This window comes from Nelumbo lutea, chromosome 1 (assembly GCF_056320005.1).
Source record: "Nelumbo lutea isolate HS-2025 chromosome 1, American lotus-T2T, whole genome shotgun sequence".
Classification (NCBI taxonomy): domain Eukaryota; kingdom Viridiplantae; phylum Streptophyta; class Magnoliopsida; order Proteales; family Nelumbonaceae; genus Nelumbo; species Nelumbo lutea.
In genome coordinates this window covers 100,893,971-100,918,774 of record NC_142684.1, presented here as the reverse complement: position 1 = coordinate 100,918,774, position 24,804 = coordinate 100,893,971, and the positions used below count along the sequence as shown (strand labels likewise).

The following is a 24,804-nucleotide window of genomic DNA, read 5'->3' as shown; positions in this document are numbered from 1 at the left end:
ATTTTGTCCTCAAAAAATTCCAGAAATATTCTTAAGGCTATTCGTGCTTGGAACTATTAATTTAATATGTATGAATTTAATTAATAGAATTTAATGATGAGAAGAAACAAAAATGCCTGAAATATATAATTCAATGAAGGTGAATGCAAGTTAATACCTTAAATGTTGGATTTAATAAGAGGGAATTGAATGCATTAAATATCTTAAAATTAGCTCTTTTTAACTCATTTAATATTAGTAATTGATAATCCTATTTGCCCTCACTTTTTATCAATAAATTTAAATGTGCGTAAATTTTGTCCTTAGAAAATTCCAGAAATATTCTTTAGGCTATTCGTGCTTTTTAAATTAGTATAGATGTGAACAATTGCAAGACACACCATTCTTCTTCTTATCTTCTCTTCTCTTCTCCTTTTTTGTATTGACTTATATGAAGTATTTATATACAATTACATGTATTTGAAATTTAATTTTAATATACAATAGAATAACAACATGATTGTTGGATAAGTATCTTTATATAGTAGTTGAAGTTGATGTGGAAGGCTTCTCTAGTTTTTGGCTTGAAGTGGGAGACCTCTCCCAAATACCCTCCATGTATACCATGGTGGGACTTGTTTCCTTTTCCATCCCATATCATTTGCGTGTACTAGTGGGCTATGTGATGAATGCAGGCAATGGATAGGACTCATTAGGTTTGGTTTCTTACATTCTTAAATTTTAGGCCAAGATATGATAGTGGACACTTACCTTTCTGAAGTTCTTTATCTGATGGCATTTACATTGTAATTAGGGTATGTTATTCTAATCTATTTTCCACTCAGTTTATATAATGATTTGCTTTGAGTACCCTTTTTCTGTTTTTATTATTGGATTTGACATTTTATTTTTAAATTCAGAGTGCAGGTGGGTTCGCAGCCAATTACATCAATCGCATGGCTTCCTATGCTGCGGTTTCTTGTCATTGTTTCCAAAGATGGAACTCTGCAAGTGTGGAAAACACGAGCTATAGTTAATCCAAATAGACCTCCTATGCAAACAAATTTTTTTGAAACTGCTGGTTAGCTCACTTCATATCAAAATACTCTTACTTTTTATTTTTCTCAATAAAAATTCTTTCTATTTTTTATATGAAAAGTTGAACACATACAATATATAGTGAGACTCTATTTTTCTTTTCCAGTTCTCAAGGAAACAGTAGTTCCAAGGTAGTGATTGTTATGATTCTTTTATTACTTTAGCAACCTTATTTAGTGTCTTTCTTCCTTTTATCAGCACCTTGAAAACTAAGTACATGTAGATTGGAAAAGTAGATGTAACCAAAGTTATACATTCTCTCAAAGACATGTAGTTCTTTTTCCATATCAAAAGCTTCTTAACATATCTATCAATCACTCTTTCCTCAGTTGCCCCTCAAAGTAGACCTACCTATGCAACTTCAAGAGAGAAGATCTTGCAACTGAAATTCAGTAAAGGCACCCAATTCCACATGAACCAAATTAATACCTTCCAATTGATTCTTCTCCAATTAGTCTTTAAACTTGAAATCCTCTGAAAAAGCTGAATTGGAGCCTTCAATATCTAGATACCTATAATACCTTCATAGAAAAAAAATACTCATAATCATCATCCAAGTCTTATCCCAACTATATGGAGCAAATTGAAGGTTATATACTTAGATGCAATAACCTCATCTTCCCAGCCTAAGTCCTCTCAATAGACCCTTGCTAGCAGCCCTACAAACCAATCTTCTCAGAACATCAGCCAACAAAGTAAAAAAGAAAATCAGAAAGATGGTCTCCTTGCCATAAACCTCTTTTGTCAGGAAAAGAAGCATTAGTAGAACCATCATCTATCTAAACATTTGATCAAGAGATGCCTTTCATTTCTACAGGAATTGAACCAATTGATGTTACACGAATACTTTCTCAACAGGATGGAGAGGCTGTTTATCCCTTGCCACGCATCAAAGATTTGGTAGTTCACTCAAAATTGAATTTAGCAGCGTTGCTGTTTGCAGTTAAGTTTTCTGTTATACAAATAATTTAATCAGAGATGATTTGGAATCTTATTTCTAAAGAATAAGGGTTGTATCTTTTTAACAGAAAGTGACAGCTGGAGGCCATTTGAAAAATAGGGCTGCATACACTAGGGAAGGAAGGAAACAGCTTTTTTGTGTTCTTCAAAGTGCAAGGGGATCCTCAGGTGATCATTTATTGATGCCTAGAAGAAAAAGTTGAGCACTATTTTAATAATGACTTGTAAAAGTAACTGGCCATCCGTTTTTTTTTTTTTCAACATTTAACTACGATGGTTTACCTCTATGCTGCACTGGTTAGGTTGTGATACCATGATTCATTTTCTGTGATATCATGATTGATTTTCTGCTTTTTTCATGTGAATATTTTAAAAATGATGATGTACATTATAATGCTATATGCTTGATCATATCATAGGCATTTGCCCAAACAAGTTTGTTCTATGTGCTCTAGCAGGTAGGGAAAAGAATTGCAATATTATAGATTATGCCTGTTTCTCTGTTTATCCTATTGAAATGATTTGGTTAAACTCATGATTCCTTATGTAACGACATTCATAATTCTAGTCATAGGTAAAATTATGCTGGAAATGTTGCATAATCTGTCACAATAGGTTACCAAAGAAGAAACTTCCACAGGAAGCTCCTTGCCTGTTTTCATTTAAAATTTCACCAATTTGGTAGTGGAGGTTTTCAAGACATACTCTCAAACCAAAAGTTGCAACTCTTATACCCTGTTTTAATGGTTCGGCTGGTTGCAGTCCTGGATTGGAAAGAAAAGAGGAAAAGAGGAGAAGAGAAGAGAAAGAGAAGGAGAATAGGAGAGAAGAGAAACAATGGTCTCAACTGGAGAGAATTATCTCTCACCAGCCAACGTCAACTTTATATAGATTAGCCAAAGAATACAAAGATTATTATCTCCCTACTTATGTATGGGACATGTAACTTAAAGTGAAACAAAATGGAAAAATCACAAGTTAATAAATAAGAGGAGTGACTAAAATAAGTAAATAACCCTCCTTAGACGACTTTAACATACCCAAATGTTATGCCCATTGAACGGTTTTAAAATATTGCCTAGTTGATGATTTTTTAATCTGTCCTAAATATGTCAAAATCATATTTAGTGATCCATCCTTTCTTTGAAGACATGGTCATCTCATTCTTTTCTATGTTCTCTGTGAAATAGAATATCCATATCTTATACCTCTGTCCCTAAATTCTCAATTTCCCATCTTTTTTTTTCTCAAACATTTATTCTAGAATTATCCATTCTAAATGAAAGGGAAATAATGATTATGATATTTATTATTTACTTCTGTTCAACAGATTTCCAAGAAAGGAAAAGACATTCTTGACCAAAGATCTAGAATGCTTACCCACCTTATGGATTTTTTTTATCATTAACTGTTAAAGCTTTTGTTAATTATGAGGGAAGAATATGTGTAATTACAAAGTACATTGAAATGGATAACTAGCCTCAGCTAACTGCCAGTAAGATTATCAATTTCAAGTCCACCCTTGAGGTACTAAAGCCTAAAACATCTTCTCTCTTGCTATCTCCTTCTTTGCTAGTTCATCTGATAGGTTGTTAACAGATCAACTTGCCTACTTGACACTTGTTCTCAGGTCCGTCATCAGGTCTTTAACCTCAATATATGCCTATGCTTTCATGAACTTTCTTGATCTCTTTGCAGCCACCTAGTTACAACCTGTTAATCCCACCACCTGGATTTTTCAAAATTCAAATGAACATCCCTTATGGATTTACACTGTTTCTAAATTCCTAGAATACCTCAAACAAAAATATGTTAGGCAGTGTTTTGTATGCTCAAAACTTTGTGCTGATAGGATGAGGAAGGAAGTGAGGAAAGTTTCACTTTGCGGATCCATAGATTCTGCTCAAGCCAAAGTAAAAAAAGATGCTCCAGTTTTGTGGAAATGGCCTGGGTTTGGTTCATAGTTGTCAAGGCGTCGCCTAGGCGCCTCGCCCAAACGCTTTGACTTTTAGCAACTAGGCTCCGTTGTAGGCGACTAGGCGCCCGCCTAGGCGACAAAAATGACAAGGTGGGTGCCGTTTATAATATCATTTATATTGTTGTATCTTATTATGTATGTGTTAATACATTTTATTATATGCTATATATATCAATAAACTTTGTTTTAATGTTTTACTATTGAAATTTAAAAGATCAAAGGGTTTTGAGGAGAGAAAAAGAAAGAAAGAAAGGAGAGGAAGGAAAGAATAGAATTATAAAGAGGTTCTGCTTTTTTCTATTCTCTCTCTAATTAAATAAAAAAAAAACTCCATCCCTGTTTTTTTTATTTTACTTTCTATCCTGAATATTTATCATATAAAGTTAACCTTCTTTAGCTGCTAATTTGCGGAATTTTTAGAGGAAATTTAATGTTCTTAATAAAGAGAATTGCTATTTTTTCAATTAATATACATGCTGAATGGTATATGCAACTAGGGAACTAGCCAAAAGTTAGATTTTTATATTATAAACTTTTTTATCACCTAGGCGCCCCAATGTCACCCAGAATCGCCTAGATGGCTTGAAAACTATGGTCTGGTCTAGTAAAAGCAAATGTGCATGGTAGTTTCATAAAGGGTGTGGGTGGTTGCAGTCTTCATTTGGCATCTGTGTTTTATGTTGCTAAGTTTCCTTTCAGTCTTTTGTCTATTAGTAAGATGACTCAAACACTTAATTGTTCTATAACCTTTTTCCTCCCTCATCATGTTTTCTAGGATATTATGGTGAAGATGATTGGTGGAGGTTGTGAAGTTGGAGGGCTGTACTACCTGGATGACAATGGTTTACAAAGAGATCTTCACTCTCCCCATTAGTGGCATTATCGTTTGGTCATCCCTCCATTCATGTTTTGAAGTAATTGGTCCTTAGTTGAGAGTCAGTTACTCAGTTAGAATGTGAGTCATGTGAGCTTAGTAAACATCAAAGAGTGCATGTTGTTCCTATAAAAGATAATAGAGTTATGAATCCTTTTGCACTTGTTCATTCTGATATTTGGGGTCCCAGTCGTGTGCCATTGTATAATGGTTTCAGATATTTTGTAACTTTCATTGATGACTATTCAAGAATGACATGAATGTATTTAATGAAAGATCATTCAAAGTTGTATTCTGTTTTTCTCTTTCCATGCTAAGGTAAGAAATTAATTTGGCATGTGCATTAAAGTTTTTCGTTCTAATAATTATAAACAATGTTTCCACAGTAGCTTTTAATTGTATTTTGATTCTTGTGGTATCATTCAGTAGTCTTAATGTACTTATACATCTCAGAAAAATGGTGTAGTTGAACGAATGCAATAGAGACTACTTGAGCCTTATTGCTTTAGATGTCTATTCCCAAAATCTATTAGAGAGTGATGCTGTTCTCACTTCCTATTTTCATATAAACTGAATGCCTTCTACGATTCTTGGTGGCCAGACCCCTTTCTTTGTATCATTCCCTTCTAGACACCATTCACTCTTATGTTTTTGGTTGTGTATTCTTTGTTTAAAATTGGGTCCAAGCCATGACAAACTTGATTTTTGAGCAGTTTGGTGTGTGTTTCTTGGTTATTCCCATACTCAAAAGGGTTATAAATGCTATGACCCTATTCTTCATATGGCCTTCATAGTTCTAGATCTTACCTTCTTTAAGAGCCTACCCTACTTTCATGGATGGGAACCCTCTCCTTCTGTTTATCTTCCTTCTGATTCAGGTGATATTTTTGTTCCTCTTCCCACTATTAATGAGCCTTTATGATCGTCGATTAACAAATTGTATTGCAAATGAGATTGAGTGCCTACACTAGTATTAGGACTGTCTCCCACTTTGGCTTTCAACCCACCACTAATGTCTCAATAATTGCCAAATCCTCCTCAGGCAGGCCTTGATCTTCCCATTGCTCTTTGTAAGGGTAATCGTGCTTGTACTGATTATCCTATTTAATGATATGTTTCATTGGCTCACTTTTCTCTTGTCCAACAAAAATTTATTTCTCTTGTCTTTTGTTTCCAATTTGTGTCCTGTCTAGGAAGCCATTGCCTCACCTGATTGGGAAAATGTAATGGATGAGGAATTTCATGCACTTCAGTCCAACCATACTTGTGACCTCACCTCCTTGCCTCCTGGAAAACAAGCAGTGGTTACTGGTAAGCATTGATGGGATGGTAGTATTGAGAGGTTCAATTCAAAGCTTGAATGGTGGACAAAGGCTATACACAAACGTATGGTGTTGACTACTCTAAGACCTCCCTAATCATTTTGACTGGCCCCGTTTTCAGCTTAATGTCAAGAATGCCTTCCTAAATGGTGATTTGTAGGAGGTGTACATGGAGTAACCTCCTGGGTATGTTACTCAAGGGGAGGTAGGAAATGTGTGTAGATTTTGGAAGGCTATCTATGGACTGAAACAATCCCCATGGGCTTGGTTTGCCTATTTTAGTAGTGTTGTGCAGGTATTTGCCCCGAAGCAGTGTAGTGTTGACCATTCTATGTTTAGCTAGAATACCTTGTCTAGGAAGATTGCCTTGGCTATGTATGTTGATAATATAGTTCTCATAGGTAGTGATGCACAAGGAATTATTGAATTGAAGAATTTCTTGCAACAACATTTTCAAATTAAGGATCTACGTTCCTTGGAAATATTTCTTGGGCATTAAAGTTGCCTGTTCTAAGTGGGGAATCTCCTTGTCATAGAGGAAGTATGTTTAGCTAGAATACCTCATCTATGAAGATTGCCTTGGCTGTATATGTTGATAATATAGTTCTCATAGGTAGTGGTGCCAAAGGAAGTATTGTATTGAAGAACTTCTTGCAACAACATTTTCAAATTAAGGATCTAGGTTGAAATGTTTCTTGGGCATTGAAGTTGCATGTTCTAAGTGGGGAATCTCCTTGTCAAAGAGGAAGAATGGTTTGGATCCATTAGATGATACTGGGATTACGTGCTAAGCTAGTTAAGACACCTATGGATCCCAATGTGAAGATTGATGGTCAAGGGGAGAGTTTGAATGATACTAGAAGGTATAGGAGACTAGTTGGCAAGTTGATCTACCTTACTATCACCTTCCTGATATTTCTTTCAGTGTAGGTGTGTTGAGCCGGTTTATGCAGAATCCTCTAACTACTCATTAGAAAGGTGTTAGAGTGTTGAGGTACTTGAAGGGTGCTCTCTCTCTTTCTCTCTCCTGGACTTCATTTCTTCTTCTTCTTCCTTTTACTTTCCTTTTGGAGCTTCTCTTGTTTGAATCTCTTCCTCATTTCTTTTCTTCTTTATTTATACTTCTATTCTCTTATCATTTCCTTTTATCACAAGAATAGAAAGGAGGATAAGAAGGATATATTTTGTCATCACTGCAAGTAGTCCAAGCATTACCTGGGATATTGGTTGGAAGCTTCATCCTCATCTTATTCTATCCCGACTCAAAATAAGAAGGGAAATGTAAACATTGTAGTGAAAGATGAGTGTCTAGGGCAAAATTTTACTTTTTCATTGGAATCTATTTTGGAAACTAGAGTTAGAGCTGAGTTGGAGAAATATGGGAGCTATCTTAGTGAGATATAACCAGTGCTAGTGCTTCATCAAGAGGCTAGCAAAATGGTGGAATTTCCGGAGTAGGACATTCTATTTCCCTTGCACATACAATTAGTACATATGCCACTACCAATCAGGTTTCCACTTTAGGTAACAGGGAACCTCCCAAGGTTATAGATTTAGGAGCCTTGGAACAAATGGCTAGTGTATTCACTATTTTCTCTTCTTACCAGCTATGTTGTAGTAAAGATAGTCTCCATTGCTAATCTTCCATACCCGCATAGCAGAAAAAAGGCCTTATACCATTACTTTACCATCTTTTTTGCATGTTCCAAAGTTGCATACTAATTTTTTATCTATTAGTAGTTTTACCAAGTCCTTGAATTGCTTAATAACCTTTTTTTTCCTAATCATTGTGTTTTCCAAGATATGGAATCAAAGAGGACGATTGGGAGTGGTCCTAAGGTGAATGAAATCTACCTTCTAAATGCACATCTTAGTCATCAAGGTCATCGTGTGAGTAGCAATATTGTTGAGTCAAAGTTTATGGGTCAAATTTTATTATGGTATAATTAGTTAGGGCATGTCTCTTTTGGTTCATTGTGTTGCTTGTTTCCCTTGCTATTTAAGTCTATGAAGGTGTCTAGTTTGGAGTGTGAGAGCTGTCATTTAATAAAACATTGTAGACATTCTTTTTCTCCAAGTAGAAAAGAAGTTCTTCACCTTTCGTTATTGTTTATACTGATGTGGGGACCTTATTCTATTCCCTCCATGGGTGGTTATCATTATTTTCTTCTATTTGTGGATAGTTATTCTCGTTATTCTTGGATTTGTTTGATGCATTCTCATGATGAGGTGCATTCTTTGGTTCAATGTTATCATCAGATGGTTATCACACAATTTCAGGTGAAAATTAAAGTTTTAGGTCATATAATGCTAGGGAATATTTTGAAAAATAACTAGCATCTTGTTTGTTGGAGCATTGGGTTTTTATTAGAGTAGTTGTACCTTTACACCATAACAAAATAGTGTAGCCGAGACTCAAGAGAAAGAATAAACATATTGTTGAGTAGCACAAAGTCTTATGATCTATGCTTCAGTTCTTATTTGTTTTTGGGCGGGATATTGTTTCCATTGCTATTTTCTTGATCTACTGGATGCCATTGTATGTTGTTGAGTTCATGACCCCATATAGTCTTCTTTTTTCTAAGGGGGAGATCTTTCATATTCCCTTGTGGGTGTTTAGGTGCAAGGTTCCGAATATCAATATAGGTTGATACACCGGGCGTATTGGCCTGTATCGGTGGATTTTTTATGTTTTATTTATTGTTTTTGAAAACCGATTTAGAGGGGTCGGTTTAAGTCCTGGCTACCCTCTAAACCATGGCTTGACCCGATACACCCCTTGTAGGGGCGTATCAAGAAGGCCTCGATATGATACGTATCGGCCGATATGTAACGATATTTTGAATCTTGTTTAGGTGTACCTATTTTGTTCAAATCCTTGGTCCTTATTGTATTGAGTATGATCCCAAAGCCAATAAATGTTTTTCCTTAAGTTTTCTCAAAACAAAAGGGGTAGTGTTGTAATGATTCAATGTGAGGGAGTCGATATGTCACTATGGATGTTACCATCTTTGAGTTCACTCCTTTCTTTTCTTGCGTTTCTTCCTAGGGGGAGTGTTTTGGGGGTGAAGCTATGAGAGTGAACATCCTATTTACTCCACTTCCTATTCCTGCTCTGTTACCTACACCTACTACACCTGTTTCCTTGTCTCAACTACTATATGTTGCATCATAGTTTTTCAGGCTGTGTAGGAGGGTTGATTCTGATGCTCGTAGAGATATTATTCATGCACCTGCAGGAGAACCCACATCACTTTATTGCTCCAATTGAGATCTCAGATTCTCTAGACATTGACACCAGTATGCCTCTTGTTTCACCTCCTACAGCTAATACTGGTGATGATACAACACCTCTTGCATCTGCTACCATTGATCCAAGCACATAGTACCATTGATGATTTTCCCATTCCACTCCGTATGGAGAAGAGAAAGTGTACCACTTCTATAGAGATGTGATTCAGTCCAATAAAAAACTGTAAAATATTTCAGATTATAACAAAATAGAAAGAAAAGAAGGAGTTCGATGGTCTCCTCTTCCACCTCTCTATTCTTTTATTAATCTTACTAAGATTGAATAAATTATAAGTCTGCCCTTAAGCGGGCGTCCAGCTCATCAACATACTTAAAGGAAGCATAAAAAGAATTGATGGCCCATAGAGAAAAGGCCCATTAAGAACCAAATCAACAAGGAAGAACTGACAATAAGATAGTAATGGGCTAGGGCCCATTCAGCATAGTCTCTCTACACTCCCCCTCAAGCTGAGTATAGATATCAATCATCCCCAACTTGCTTATATAGTCAATTAGCTTTCATTTAGGAACACCTTTTGTCAAAACATCAACCAATTGTTCTTTAGAAGCAATAAATGGCAGGAAGACTTTTCCTGAAGCAATTATCTCCTGTATAAAGTGCCTGTTAACCTCTATGTGCTTAGTTCTATCATGCTGAACAGGAGATTATGTGCAATGTTGATGGCGGTTTGGTTGTCACAATATAACATCATCGGATTCTCATAATCAATGCCCAATTCTTCTAAAAGTGGTCTCAACTACAAAAGCTCTAAAATTCCATTTGTAATTTCTCTGTACTCTACTTTAGCCAAGGATCTAGCCACTACTGAATGCTTGTTACTTCTCAATGACACAATGTTCTTTGCCACTATAGCACAATAACTTGAAATGGATTTCCCATCATCAATACATCCAACCCAGTCAGCATTAGTGTATGCTTCCAACTTCATATGTCCATTCTTAGCAAACAAGATACCTTTCCCTGGAGTCACTTTCAGGTAACACAGAACCCTCTCAACAGCTGCTAAATGTGTATCTCTGGGAGAGTGCATGAACTGACTAATGACACTAACTTGATAGGAAATATCTGGTCAAGTCATGTAAAGATAATAACAACTTCCCAAGCAGTCTCTAGAACACTACCCTATCAGTCAACAGTTCACCATCAGTAGTTGAAAGCTTGTGATTGAGGGTTATAGGAGTGGATGTTGGTTTAGCACTCAGTTTTCCAGTTCATGGAAACTTCAATTCCCAAGAAATATCTGAGTTCACCCAAATCTTTAATCTTAAACTCAGTGTTAAGAAACCTTTTGAGATGAATCACTTCCTGAGTAGTGTTACTAGTAACCACAATATCATCAACATAGACAATCAGAAGGGTCACAAAGGAATTTCTCCTCTTAACAAATAGGGTATGATCAGGCTGAGTTTGTGTAACCAAAAGTAAAAAGGGAAGCCCGAAATCTCTCAAACCAGGCTCTAGGAGACTGTTTGAGGCCATAAAGAGACTTTCTCAATTTACACTTTCCCTTATATCTCTTTTACATACACCCCTAGAGGTAATAACATATAGACCTCTTCATGTAGGTCTCCATTTAAGAAAGCATTTTTAACATCAAATTGATGAAGTGGCCAATCAAAAGTAGCAACCAGAGATAGCAAAATCGAACTGAAGTCATTTTGGCCACTAGGGAAAAAGTCTCCAGGTAATCAATACCATACATTTGAGTGTATCCTTTAGAAACCAAACGGGCCTTAAACCTCTCAATAGTACCATTTGAATGATACTTGATTGTGAACACCCATTTATAGCCAACTGGTTCCTTCCCCTCAGGAAAATCCACAATTTCATAGGTATTGTTCTTATGCAAAACATCTAGTTCAGTCATCATATCATCCCTCCATTTTGGTTTGGATAAAGCTTCTAGGATAGACCCGGGAATCACATGTGTAGAAAGAAAGGCAAGAAAGGAATAATAGGTGGGGGAAAGAAGGCTGTAGGATAGGTGTTTGGAAATGCAATGGGTTGTACACTTCCGTTTGCCTTTACGAAGGGCAATAAGGAGATCAAGGTTTGGGAATGTATCAAAAGTGGTAGAGGAGGATTGACCTATTACCTCAGTAGTGATGGGAGGTGCAAGAGGCTCAATTGAAGGTGTGGAAACAACTTGCTCATACCTGAGTCTTTGTCTTTGGTACCACTTTTGGACAATGGGATGGGAAGTAAATGTGAGAGGATGAGCTAGAGGAGGAGGGGGAGTAGGAACACGTGAAGCAGACCCAATAAAAGACTTAATGAGAGGAGACTCAATAGAAGAATTAAGAGGAACCAGGAGAGGAATAGTTGGTAACACCGAAAACAACTCCTCTAAATGCTCCCCCTTAGGAAGTACCAAAGAAAGGAATAGACTTCGCAAATGTGACATCCCTGGAAACAAAGTGAATGCCACAAACTGGACCAAAACAATACCCCTTTTGTGTGAAGGCATATCCTTGGAAGACACACGTGTGCTTTAGGCTCAAACTTATGTCTTTGATGGCTGTGAACATGAACATAGCAAGTGCACCCAAAAGTTGAAACAATTCCTTGCATCTAAATTTGAAGTAAAAGATCTAGGTCCTCTAAAGTATTTTCTTGGAATTGAAGTTGCTCGCTCAAAAAGGGGCATCTTCATTTCTCAAATGAAGTACACCTTTGATCTGTTACAAGACACAAGCAAGTTAGGTGCAAGGCTAGCAGATACTCCTATGGATGTTGATAATAAATTGGGCGATTGTGATGGTGAACCTCTGAAATATGTGAAATAGTTTCTGAGGTTAGTGGGAAAGTTGATTTATTTGTCCATGACCCGTCCAGACATTGCCTATTCAGTTGGGGTCCTGAGCCAATTCATGCACTCTCCTAAGAAACCACACATGGAGGCAATAGAGAGAGTCCTTAGATACTTAAAAAAGTATATAAGAACATGTCTACTATTTAGTAAACATGATCACCTAAAGGTGGAAGTCTTTACAGATGCTGATTGGACAGGTGTTGTGGATGACAGAAAGTCCACAAGTGGGTATTGCACATTTGTGGGAGGAAACCTAGTGACTTGGAAAAGCAAGAAACAAAGTGTGATAGCAAGGTTAAGTGTTGAAGCGGAATATAGAGCTGTGCACATGGGGTGGCTGAAGTTCTTTGTCTAAAAAACCTTCTAGGGGAGCTTGGAGTTGCTTTTCATAATCCTATGTCTCTTTACGGTGACAATAAGGCAGTCATAAACATCTCTAGCAATCTTGTCCTACATGAGAGGACCAAGCACATTGAAGTGGACAAATACTTCATAAGGGAAAAATTGGAAAAAAGTGAAATTTGCATCCCTTATGTCAACTCCAAGGAATAACTTGCTGATGTCCTCACAAAAGGATTACTCGTGGCATAATGAGTTATGTGACAAGCTGGGCATGATAGACATATTCAGCCCAACTTGAGGGGGAGTGTTGTGAGGGTTATTAATTTTGTTATTTTACAGTTGTTGGTAGTATGCCGTCAGCCTAAGAAGTTGTTAGCCAATTTTTTTCTTTCTTTCTTACTTGTTTGTTAGTAGGGAGTGCTGCTAAGGGCATACTTACATTTTCTTATTCTTTATATTAAGTTAATATAAATGATAAGTTGGGCGCCGCTAGCTAAAGTTTTTTGACTCCCAATCTTTCTCTCTCTCTCTCTCTCTCTCTCTCTCTCCCTTCTCTTCTCCTCTCTCTTATTTTCTCCTCTCTCTTATCTTCTTTCTCGTCTCTCTCTATCCAGGAAAGATAACAATTATTCGAGGATGAAATGGCTTTACCTTATGAAAGAAATGAGTGAATTGTTTTCTATCTCCAAAAATTTAACGTTGCTATTTGCAATCAATTTGGTGTATACATTAAAATTCTTCATTCTAATAATGGCCACGAGTATTTTTACTCACCATTTCAGGAATATTTGGAACAACATGGTATTATCCATCAAACCTCGTGTTCCTATTATCCATCAAACTCCAAGAACTGGGCAATCTATAGCAGCAGATCGATCAGCCCTTTACTACTTCATGCAGTCGGCTGATCTAGGGCTGCATGAGAATGTTTCAAGAAACCCTAGCCCAAGTAGAAATCTGCTGAATTAAAAAATATGAAAGAAAGTAGTTTCTTGAAGAGAGAAGGAAGAGAGAAGGAGAAGAAGAGAAGAAGATAAGTTGAAAGAAAAGAGAGCAATAATCTGGCCGCCCCCTTCACTTAATATTTATACTAAAATAATAGAACAGTACAAAGACAACTATGCCCTTATAGGGCGGCAAAACATAAAACAGCATATATAACACTCAAAAAACATAATAAAATTTGGACTCACATAACTACTGTGGTCCCCACCTCCTATCTAACAACTAACATAAAACATCTACTCAGAAAAGCATCATAAAACTAATTAATCTTCCACATTACTAATTCCACTCTTAAATTCCAATTATAATGATTCTATTCATAGAATAAGCAACATGAATATTTGAACCATCATAGAATAAACAACAAAAAACAATTTTTTTTTTTGTCATTTTCCTAGTTGAAGATGGATTCTGAAAAATTGATATCTGAGCCATCATGTTGTTTATTTATTTATTTTTCTTATTCATCACAAAAAAAAACATGATGGTTCAGATATCCTTTTTCAGATTCCAACTTCAACTAGGAAAATGACAAAAAAAATTTACAACTTTAAAACCAAGGCAACCCAATAATAGTGACATCCAAATAAGAGCTTTAACTCCTAAAATACCTTCATTAACATTTTCTGTCCTACTAAACTAACTTATTGTAAATAAACAGAAATTAGTAAAAATAGAAAATAATGATTTTACTATGAATAGTAACTATGGAAATTACTATAAATAGTAAATGCGATGGTTACAATACATGATAATTTCACTTTCTCAGAATAATAAATTTCTTGAAGACTTAAAAGCTGTATTCCTAAGAGACCAACAAACTAGAAAGCAATTTGGAGAGAGAAATCATCACACTTTTGAGAATAATTACACTGATATATAGATAAAATAAAATGAAATCTCAAGGGATACTATGTTCTTGGTTAGGACTTAGGTGTACAAAAAGCAAGGGAGTCCATCTTAGCACTTATTTTGGGGGTTGTACCTTTTTTTGTTTGACGCTATATATGCTTTTCTCTTTTTGTATGTTTTCCCAATGTACAGTTTGTCAATGTACATGGGCTTTTATAAATTCTATTTTTGGCATATTAATACAATTCAATACTTTAACTTCTTGAAGAAAAAAACAAATTTAAAAACTCAACAATACAAGAATCCAAAACTCGAAAAAAAATTACAAAATTGCCATTGGTTGAGAAATTGGGAGAAAACTGGATTCTTTTTTTTACAAGTTTCTTTTTCTACCTATCTTGTTGACTAAATAAGGGTTATATAACTTTTTCATTTCCCAAAATTATTCTTGATGTCCTATTAGTAGTTCTTCTAATGCTTGGCACATGATAATCTTTTACTGAATATATTAATTGCTGGATATTCTTTGCAGCTTCTGTTTTGAAGGAAAAGCTTTCGTATTTAGGTTCATCTGGAATTTTAGCTGACCATCAGCTTCAAATGCAATTGCAGGAACATCAGTTGAAGGGGTAGGTTAGGACTTATATTTTCCATTTCCGTTGTTTCTTTTTTTTTTTTTTCTTTTGTTGAAGGCGGTAAACGTATCTATTTGTATGAATGTCTAAGAAAAGAAAATGTACAAAGCCTCAAGGCTCAACAAAAAAAGGATAGCAAAGCTGTTCATTGAGCAATGAGGGTTTTCTATACGATGTATACAGTAAATGCTCTAGTTGTTTAAGGTGAAGCCTAAAAACAAAGGAAGAAGAAGAGAAAGGAGGAGAAGAAGAGAAGAAGAAGAAATGTTACGAAGGTGTGTCTCGAGTTACTGTTCACACCAGAGACTCAAAATTTATAATGTTGCTGAAAGTACAAGTTTGCCCTTACTTGAGCACCTAAAACAAAGAGGAAATAAAAAAGTACCCAAAAAAAACCCTTTCATCATATTGCATATTCTCAACGCTCCCCCTCAAGATAAGTATAGATATCTATCATGATTAGCTTGCCTAGGTTATTATCGAACTTTTGGCTTGTGAACTCCTTTAGTAAAGCAATCAGCAAGTTGATCCTCAGATCTATTACTTGCAAAATATGTGATTCTACATTGTTTTGACAAATGACAAACTTCACAATCAGGACTCAAGTTTAATACTGACTCAAACAACTTTGAAAACAAAAGTTTAATAGAACCAAAAGATAACATGACCAAGACGACAATGCCATAGTCGTAAAAGACTCAATTTTTGACTTGTAGAGGACTCAGCCTGACACAACATTCCTTGTTCCAAAGCTTTATAAAAATGGTAGACTCTTTCAACTTCAAGTCCACTTTCAATCGTCCTCCCCGTGCTCAAGTCTTGAAAAACATAGTGGATAGGAAAGAAAGTCACAAAGCAATTATGAGATTTAGTAAGAGAACTAATAGATAATAGATTTTTATGCAATTGGGGAACATGAAGGACAAATTTTAAGGAAAGGTTGTGGGAAAGCTTAAATTCACCCAAACCAGAGATCGGAGCTGGGGATCCATCAACAACTGTAACTTTACTTTTACCAGTGGTCAATGTGTAGGAAGAAAAAGAAGAAGACATACTAGTCATGTGGGCACTGGCTCTACAGTCGACAATCCATGGGTTATTAGTGGAGAGGCAAGCAAGTGCAGTACCTGACTTAGCATATGCATTGGAAGGATTACTAGAACCAGAGGATGTCCCATTCTTCCATTAGATTAGAAGACTCCTAAGAGGAAGTCATAGGAACCTACCCTGAATCCAAATGAGCTTTGATACCATGTTGTTTAAGGTGATGCCTAAAAACAAAGGAAGAAGAAGAGAAAGGAGGAGAAGAAGGGAGAAGAAGAGAAGAAGAAATGTTACGAAGGTGTGTCTCGAGTTACTGTTCACACCAGAGACTAAAAATTTATAATGTTGCTGAAAGTACAAGTTTGCCCTTACTTGAGCACCTAAAACAAAGAGGAAATAAAAAAGTACCCAAAAAAAACCCTTTCATCATATTGCATATTCTCAATAGCTCTCAACCTGGTAGTGAGATCCCCCTATAAAGATCATTTCTTGAAATTCTCTCACTCTCAAGACTATCAGCTACCCAGTTGGTAAATGTAGGATCCAAGTGGAATGAGGGCACTTTGGAATTGCAGCGGATATCTTGCCTATTTAAGTAGTATTGCCTCGAATGATCAATTGGACCTATCCCTATTTCTGTTCCATTCTATCTCTATCAAGCAGTCACCTCAATAATGATCCTTAGATGCTCTGTTGGGAATGATCCTTCTGTACTATTACTTTTTCCTCTGGAAGAGCATGCACTCAATTAACTTTTTATATCAAAAACTTCCTCTGGGATGATATTGCTCTTAACTTTCTTGGCTTTCTCTTTCCCCATACTCTTCCATGAATATGCATCTATTTTTTTGTTAGTGCAGTTTGTACAAGAATGAACACAGCAGATTTGGGGTGTGTCTAATGTGTCATCCACACCAAGAAGAGGCTATTTATATTAAAATATGTAAAATGACACTTCTGTCCTTGTAACACAATAAGTAATGTACAAGGTAAAAGAATAGAAAAGACCTAACCTCTGTTCGGAAGCCTCTCTCGGGAAATTAAGCACACTGGATACCTTGCAAAAGAAAAGATGTCAACCAAGTAGGTTTATACAAGAGAGAAGAAGACAGATTTCTCGGGTTAAAGAATTGAATAGTTCAGCCCAACCCCAAGAGCCTCAACATAAAGATTAGTAAAATAATAATATTTACAGAAAAGGCCCTTGAAGGGCTAAAGAGAAAATAACAAGAAAATACAAGATACAATACAGCAAGGACTACACTAATATGGTACATTAGTGAGACTCTTCACACTCCCCCTCAATCTGATGCAAAGGCATGAGCAACGGTTTGCTTACAAGGAATAAGTGTCTGGATCTCGTCATGGCCTTCATAAAGATGTCTGCAACTTGCATATTGGAGGCAATATGAGGGAGAGAGATAGAGCCCCCACGAAGTAGGTCACAAATAAAGTGACAGTCCACTTCAATATTTTTCGTCCTTTGATGAAAGACAGGATTAGAGGCAATCTTAATAGCATGTGTTGTCTGCATACAGACGTTTGGGTGTAGGAGAGGTGTGACCCAATTCTTGAAATAAAGATTGAAGCCAAACAACTTCGCTACAAATAGATGACATTGCCCTATTCTTTGCTTCTGTAGAGGACTTGGAAACAATCTGTTGTTTCTTGCATTTCCTTGAGATTACAGAGTCATCCATGAAGACACACCACCTAGTAGTGGAACGATGTGTGTCGGGGCATCCAACCCGATCTGCATCAGCATAGGCCCTTAGATGTATAGAGGAAGATGAAGAGAAGAAGGGACCCTGTGATGAAGTGCCCTGAACGTAACGGATGATCCAATGTATTGCAGTCAAGTGGAGTTGACGTGGGATAGAGACAAATTGTCTGACAACCTGAACTGCATGCGAGATGTCAGGATGAGTCATGGTGAAATAGATGAGAGATCCCACAAGTTGCCTATAGAGGGGGGCATCAGGAAGCAAGGGATCGTCTGACTTGGACAATTTGACATTCATCTCTAAGGGAGTGTCTGCCCGTTTGTCGTCAGTAATACCGACCAACTGGACAAGATCAGAGGCATACTTGTGTTGGCAAATGAAGTATCCCCGGGAACTCCTTTGAACATCAAGTCCCAAGAAATAGGTAGAGGGCCTAAATCCTTCATGTGAAAGGAGTTGTGAAGAAGAGACTTGAGCTCCTGAATTCCTTCAATATCATCTCCAGTCAACAACATGTCATCCATATATAGGAGGAGAATCGTAAGACCTTGGGGTCTTTTCCACACAGAGAGAGTAATCAAAAGCACTTTGGTTATACTCGGCTTGCACAACATCTCAGAATTTTTCAAACTCGAGGAGCTTGCTTTAGCCCATAGAGAGATTTCTTCAATCGACAGATGAGGGAGGAATCACTACAGTACCCTAGAGGAGGCTTCATATAAATAGTCTCTTTTAGGTGTCCATGAAGAAAGGCATTTTTCACATCTAGTTGAAAGATATTCCAAGATTTTGCAGTAGAGAGGGCTAAGAGAACATGGACTGTAGTGATCTTGGATATTGGGGAAAATGTCTCCTCACAATTGATGCCATACTCCTGTATATAGCCCTGAGCCACAAGCCGATCTTCATAGCGGTCTAGAGACCCATCAGATTTCAACTTGATGGAGTAGACCCATTTGCTTCCAATAACAGATCCATTTGAAGGTGTAGGAACTAGATCCCAAGTGCCATTCTCGTGCAAAACTTGAATCTCTGCATCCATGGCATCTCTCCATTGAGGATTGCTAATGGCCTGTTGGTATGATCAGGGAATAGATGTGGAAGACAAGACAACAGAAAAGGAGCTATGGTCTAAAGGAAAACCATAGCGGTCAGGTTGTCTAGATATACGGGTAGAACGACATAAAGGAACTAGAGAAACATCCGAGGGGTCTGAAATAGGAATGTCACTTACATGGTTATGTAAGACGAGCAAAGGATCTGGACCGGGAAGAAGAGGGGTCATAGACGTAGGTATTGGACCACAAACTTGCCTGCGAGAGAAGACAAGATCTTTCTTAGCAGTTGATGATGGAACATCCTGTGAGTCAAAGTCATACAAAACAGAAGTAGATGGTGCTGATAACTTGGCAACTCCTGAGAAAAGAGATATGCTCAAGAAAAATCACATTCAGAGAAATACAAATATGACGTGCAAAGGGATCGTAACAAAGAAATCCCTTATGGTTAGGACTATATCCAACAAAGGTACACATGACAAATTGAGCTGAAAGGTTTGAACATTGACGGGGGGGAAGATGAACAAAACATAGACACCCAAAAACACATAAATGGGAAAGATTTGGGGGGGACGGATTTTTTTTGGTTCTTTCTCTCTTGTTTGAGCTGTAGCTGAGCCCCGACTAGGGTTTTCAAGTAATGGGAGCTTGGGTTTTGAGGAGTCAACCTATTTTGGCACCTTCCAATCCCTCTATCGCTGCATGTTTGTGCGAGAGGCCAGCTTGATGCCATTGTTACTGTAGCAGGACTATTTTAGGAGGAATTCTACTTTAGGTTCAAGTCTGAAATCCCTAAAAATCCAACTTATTTTTTGGTTTACAGCTTGGTATTTTTGTGCTTATTGATGTACACTTGAAGTGCTGCATGTTACTTGTTTTTCTGTCAATATCAATTGGAAATCTCCAAAGCCACTTTCCCTATAGGCCAATGTTTTGTCCTTCACTTTCCATGTCTCAAACCCCCACCTGAATTCCTATGGGACACACCCTTGTTGCATTGTCATATTTAAGTCTGTCTTTGTCAATGCAATATACATGCTACACAAAAACTTAACTACTATCCTCATTTGTAATAATGGAGTAGACTTGATGAAGGAAGCTCATCTGTATTAAGGATCTAAAATTTTGAAGTTTGTACTCAGGATTTACCTCAAATAGAATTTCTAATATTCTATTTTGTTCCATTAGTTTCCAATTCTTCTCATCTGTGTCTTTGGTACCCAAACTCACCAACTGGTATTGATCCATCTCTTCCTACTCTGTAAAGAATCATGTAAAACTTGGATAGCCTCATATCCCTTTGGCACAGTTGTGAAGTAAAGATGGAGATGGGACCCTTTCTATGTTTTTATGTTGACAATAGGTTTCAGCAGTAGTCTCCATATTTGTTTAGCAGTCTCAAAACAATAATCCTTTACTAATCTTAGGTTGCATGAAGTGAAGAAAACAATACATAATAATAAAGTTCTTAAACTCCTACTTTTCAAAATGCATTTGTGGGATCAAGTATCTGTGTGAGGTATCCCATTTTCCTATACCACATACATTTTCATAGCCAGGATCATTTCAAAAATTACTATGACCCAACTTCATTCTATGATCTTCTGACTAAGATTTTGTCTGAAGCCTCCAATTAATGTTATTTTGGAAGAGATCACATCGGGACCTAACATGATGGATACATTTTTAACCAGTTCTTCAGAACATTTGCAAATAAGATGTCAAATAAATGGTACCTATGAACAACACTTGGACAGGTGCTGAGTGGCCAACTGGAAAAGTACCTCCACTTGAAGCACGATCAGAGTGTTAGAACTAATAGTCTTAGTTGGAAGTTGATGTTGTTAGTACCCAATGATTTCCATGGTTAGAAAGATAGATCTCTCAAAAATTCTCTTATCCCCATTTGGCTTGATTGTGATTTGATAAATTCTCAAGAGCCATTAAAATCTTTAAAGGATATTAATAATAGAACCTCAATATAAACCTCTCAATAGGCTGACTTTAACCTTAGGCAATACTCTGTAACTTGAAATTCAATTGTTTGACTGTCAATTACGAAACTATTCTCTTTTGATGATTTTGGGACTATATGACTGACATTAAGATGGCTGATTGGACCTTGATATTGGATAGCTTCAGGAAGGGATAAGGTTCTATCTTCTATCATTTCTATGCTTTGTTGCAATCAGTGACTCGAATGGTTGGTTTCCCTAACCTTGAAGCAAGTATAGTGTGCCTACCAGCTTTTACACATATATGTATATTTTGATCTGTTGCTAATTGGAAAAAATTCTGTACCCTGAAAGTTCATATCATGTTATGGTTCATTTCAGTTATAAAGTGTAGGGCAAATTGTGGATTTCTGTTTGTCTGTCTTTGTTCACCATACTATGTTTTCCTCATGATTTTTTATTTGGATGAAATTTTTTACCATTAATTATATATAATTCTCTTATTAAGCATGGTGATAGTGTATTCTTTATACCAGTTACAGTCAGCTTAATATATCAGATATCGCACGGAAGGCATTTCTTCAAAGTGTATGTTCTTTATTCAAGTGCTATCCTTCTCAAATGTGGTTTTTGTTTTAGTAGCTCAACTGCCCATCTGTTCTATATGTACTAAAACAACATTGTTCATGCTTTCAGTGTTCTTTTTTGTGTTTTGTTTTTTTTTGGTTTTCCTTTTTTTCTCTAAAAATATTGAGTAAACCTATTAAACAGTATCAACATCAGTACCCTACAGAACTGTCTTCAGATGTTTTGTTCTCCCATGCATAGCTCTCTTTCTCATTCTTGACATAAAAAAAGTCATGATGATGTCCTCTTTGTGAGTGTTGTTGACATTCTCATTCTTTTGATACAAAAATATAAATAACAGTTAAATTGATTGGCTTGGTAATGGTCTCGTAGAATACACCAGTTATATCAATTGTACACCACCTTTGTTAACTAACAAAATTTAGTTAATAAAATAGGGGTCATTTTCTTAAACACCCAATGTGGTTTAACGTATTTAGTATTAACTAAAACCTACCTTTCTATTTGCATATTTCTGAAACACCCCTACAAGTTGAACAAACTATAATTAATTGACCTTTTTCTATAAGGAACTGTTTCTATTTTCATTTGGGAATGGCTACTTGCCCTCTTAAAATGAGTATAAAATGTGAAAGGACATAGGCCTAGGGTTTTTTATTTTGAAAATACCCCTACCCTCTCTCATATCAACCTTATAGAAACAAAACCTAGGGGGTAAAATCAACATTTTGGTTTTTAGTTTCTTTTGATTAAATTTGGTCATGTGGACATTAAAATATCATCTTCTACTTCTGTCTTCAAATAACAGTAACAAGTAAAATGGTTGGAAACTATGGGGGAATGTCTTAATAATGTGCATACTTATAGCGGTGGCAATTGGGCGATTTGGGTCGAGCTTCAACCCAACCCATCTAACCCGCCAACCCATTAATGACCCAGGTATATAAAATTAAATGGGTTGGTTTCAACCCAACCCGCCCAAACCCATTTATATTATATTTATGGACTTAAAAAACAAACTAACTCTCTTAACAAATAAGTTGGTCATAGCTTGGTGGTAATAGTAGTTACCATTTACAAGGGTAGAGCTATTAGCTGCTGTACAAGGGGTGCAATTTGTAACCAGCTGGGGGTACAACACCTAATGATCGAGGGGGATTCCAAAGTGGTGGTGGGTTGGTTGAAAAATCCTGAAGGTGGTGGGTTGGTTGAAAAATCCTGAAGAAGCTATGTGGCGTTACAAGAATGAAATGAAGAAATTCAGTTGGTTGACAAGGAATATGTTGGTCACTGTACAGTGGGTGGGGAGATTAGCAAATACGTTGTCAAATGTGTTAGCCAAGCAAGGGGTAAATAGGGAAGAATTGTTTTGGGCTCAGCTGTGATTCCTGTTTTTCTTTCCTAGTTTACTTGTAAGATTCGAGGAGGGGCTGCAGCTCGTGCCTCTCCCTGTGATGTATAAATTCACTCTAAAACAACTTCTAAACTAAGAAATTTATTATCATTCATCAAAAAATAGTAGTTACTATTTACACAAGTGGTGAAGGTTCAAATCATATTACATGCATGTTATTTTTACACAAGCGGCAAAGCCATTTGACTATGTTAGGATTTCGGGTTTGACCGAACCACTTAGGTTCAAACCGGTCAGATCAACATGAACTATCTAATTGGATTATCTTTGAGCTAATCACATCAAGTGTGGTTGAATTGTTTAGATCTGGATAAGTCCGGTCGGACCGGACCGGACCGGTTCAGTCAATGGTGGATTGACTTGGACAGGCCAATATCGGGTTTGTGTATGGGTTTGGGACCGAACTGACTAGCCCAAATCGGGTCGATCCGGATTCGGGTCAGGTTGTGTGGATATTGGTCTAAGTGGACGGTCTAGATCGGGCAAAGCACACGGATATCGAACCATCCCGCCTGGGGTCTATTTTGGATTCAGGTCAACCCGGATCGGTATATGCTAGATCGGGTCAGACCACATTAAAATGGTCTAGACTCGGGTCAAATTGATTTGGATTTATGTTGGGTGAAGTGTGTTGATTCAAGACAAAACTAAATTTAGTCAATAATTAATAGAAAATTAATGCATTAATTATAAATTATTTAGTTCAAATGAAGAAAATTAAAAGAAAGGATAAGGAATTAATATTTATGTCTGTAATGGTTAACCCAATGGTTATCCACAACCCAACCCAACCCAACCCATTTAAATGGGTGGGTTGGGTGATGGGTTGATCACACAACCCACCAAGTTAATAGGCAGGTTGGGTGAAAAATTGCCACCCCTACATACTTATATTAAAATAGGGGTCCGTAAATACATTATATTAAATTAATTCAAGGGGCTCTATGTAAACGACCCATAAAATAATTATATTAAAATAGGGGCCATCAAGGCCTGAGTTGGGGTTGGCACCTATGATAGGGGCTATTCCCTAATATGGACCCCAAGCCTAGGCTGCTTTGGGCCTATGTTCTTAAATACATTATATTTAATGAATATAATGTATATTATATAACATACACTATATGTATAAAATTTATGTTATAATTTATATCTATAGTACTATTAAAAGTATCAATGAGAATTGGAACTTTTGTTTGACCAAAATACGCTTATTTTTGAATTTGGTCCCTCTTTAATTGTGAGGGCAGAAAATGTAATTTGAACTACTATTTTTCACCTTATTTAATTCCCTCTCATTAAGTATTATATTTAAGATATTAACTCCCATCATCTTTCATTGAATAATATTCTTGACTAAAATGCCCTTATGTTTTTATTGGGCCCCTCTTTAATTGTGAGGGCAAAAAATGTAATTTAAACTACTTTTTACCTCATTCAATTACCTCTCATTAAGTCTTATATATAAGGTATTAATTCTCATTCTCTTTCATTAAATCCTATAGTTGATCTATTCTTTTCTCACTAATAAATTCTATCATTTTTTTCTTGAAATAAATTTTTTCAATTAGATCTATATCCAATACTTTTAACAATATAAAAGCCCATGTTTACAACCAACCCAAAAATGATACCATTCTTCCATCCTGGTGATGGGTAAGTAATTCAACCATCCAAGTCAAATGGGTTAACTCATGAAGTCAGAATTAAATTATAAAATATAAAAAAAAAATAAAAATAAAAAAATAAAACAAAACAAAAACTCACTAATATTTTATATTAATCATATTAAATAAAGATAAGTGTGACCCAAAAGTTAAATGGTTTTGCCATTTGGTGGTAGGTCAATGG

At 36.4% G+C, this 24,804-nt stretch overlaps 1 protein-coding gene across 3 annotated transcripts in view; it reads left to right on the top strand.

Moving 5' to 3' along the window:
- Window positions 1-24,804, top strand: part of LOC148876434 (uncharacterized) — an 83,391-nt gene that overhangs the window by 18,625 nt on the left and 39,962 nt on the right. For 2 of the 3 annotated variants that reach the window (XM_088966823.1, XM_088966825.1), the window contains exons 7-11: window positions 900-1,060; window positions 1,895-2,019; window positions 2,106-2,205; window positions 15,068-15,164; window positions 21,488-21,539. In XM_088966823.1, coding sequence (XP_088822949.1) covers window positions 900-1,060; window positions 1,895-2,019; window positions 2,106-2,205; window positions 15,068-15,164; window positions 21,488-21,539 — 535 coding nt within the window. The remainder of the gene's footprint in view (window positions 1-899; window positions 1,061-1,894; window positions 2,020-2,105; window positions 2,206-15,067; window positions 15,165-21,487; window positions 21,540-24,804) is intronic. The other variant, XM_088966824.1, reaches the window with a different exon arrangement.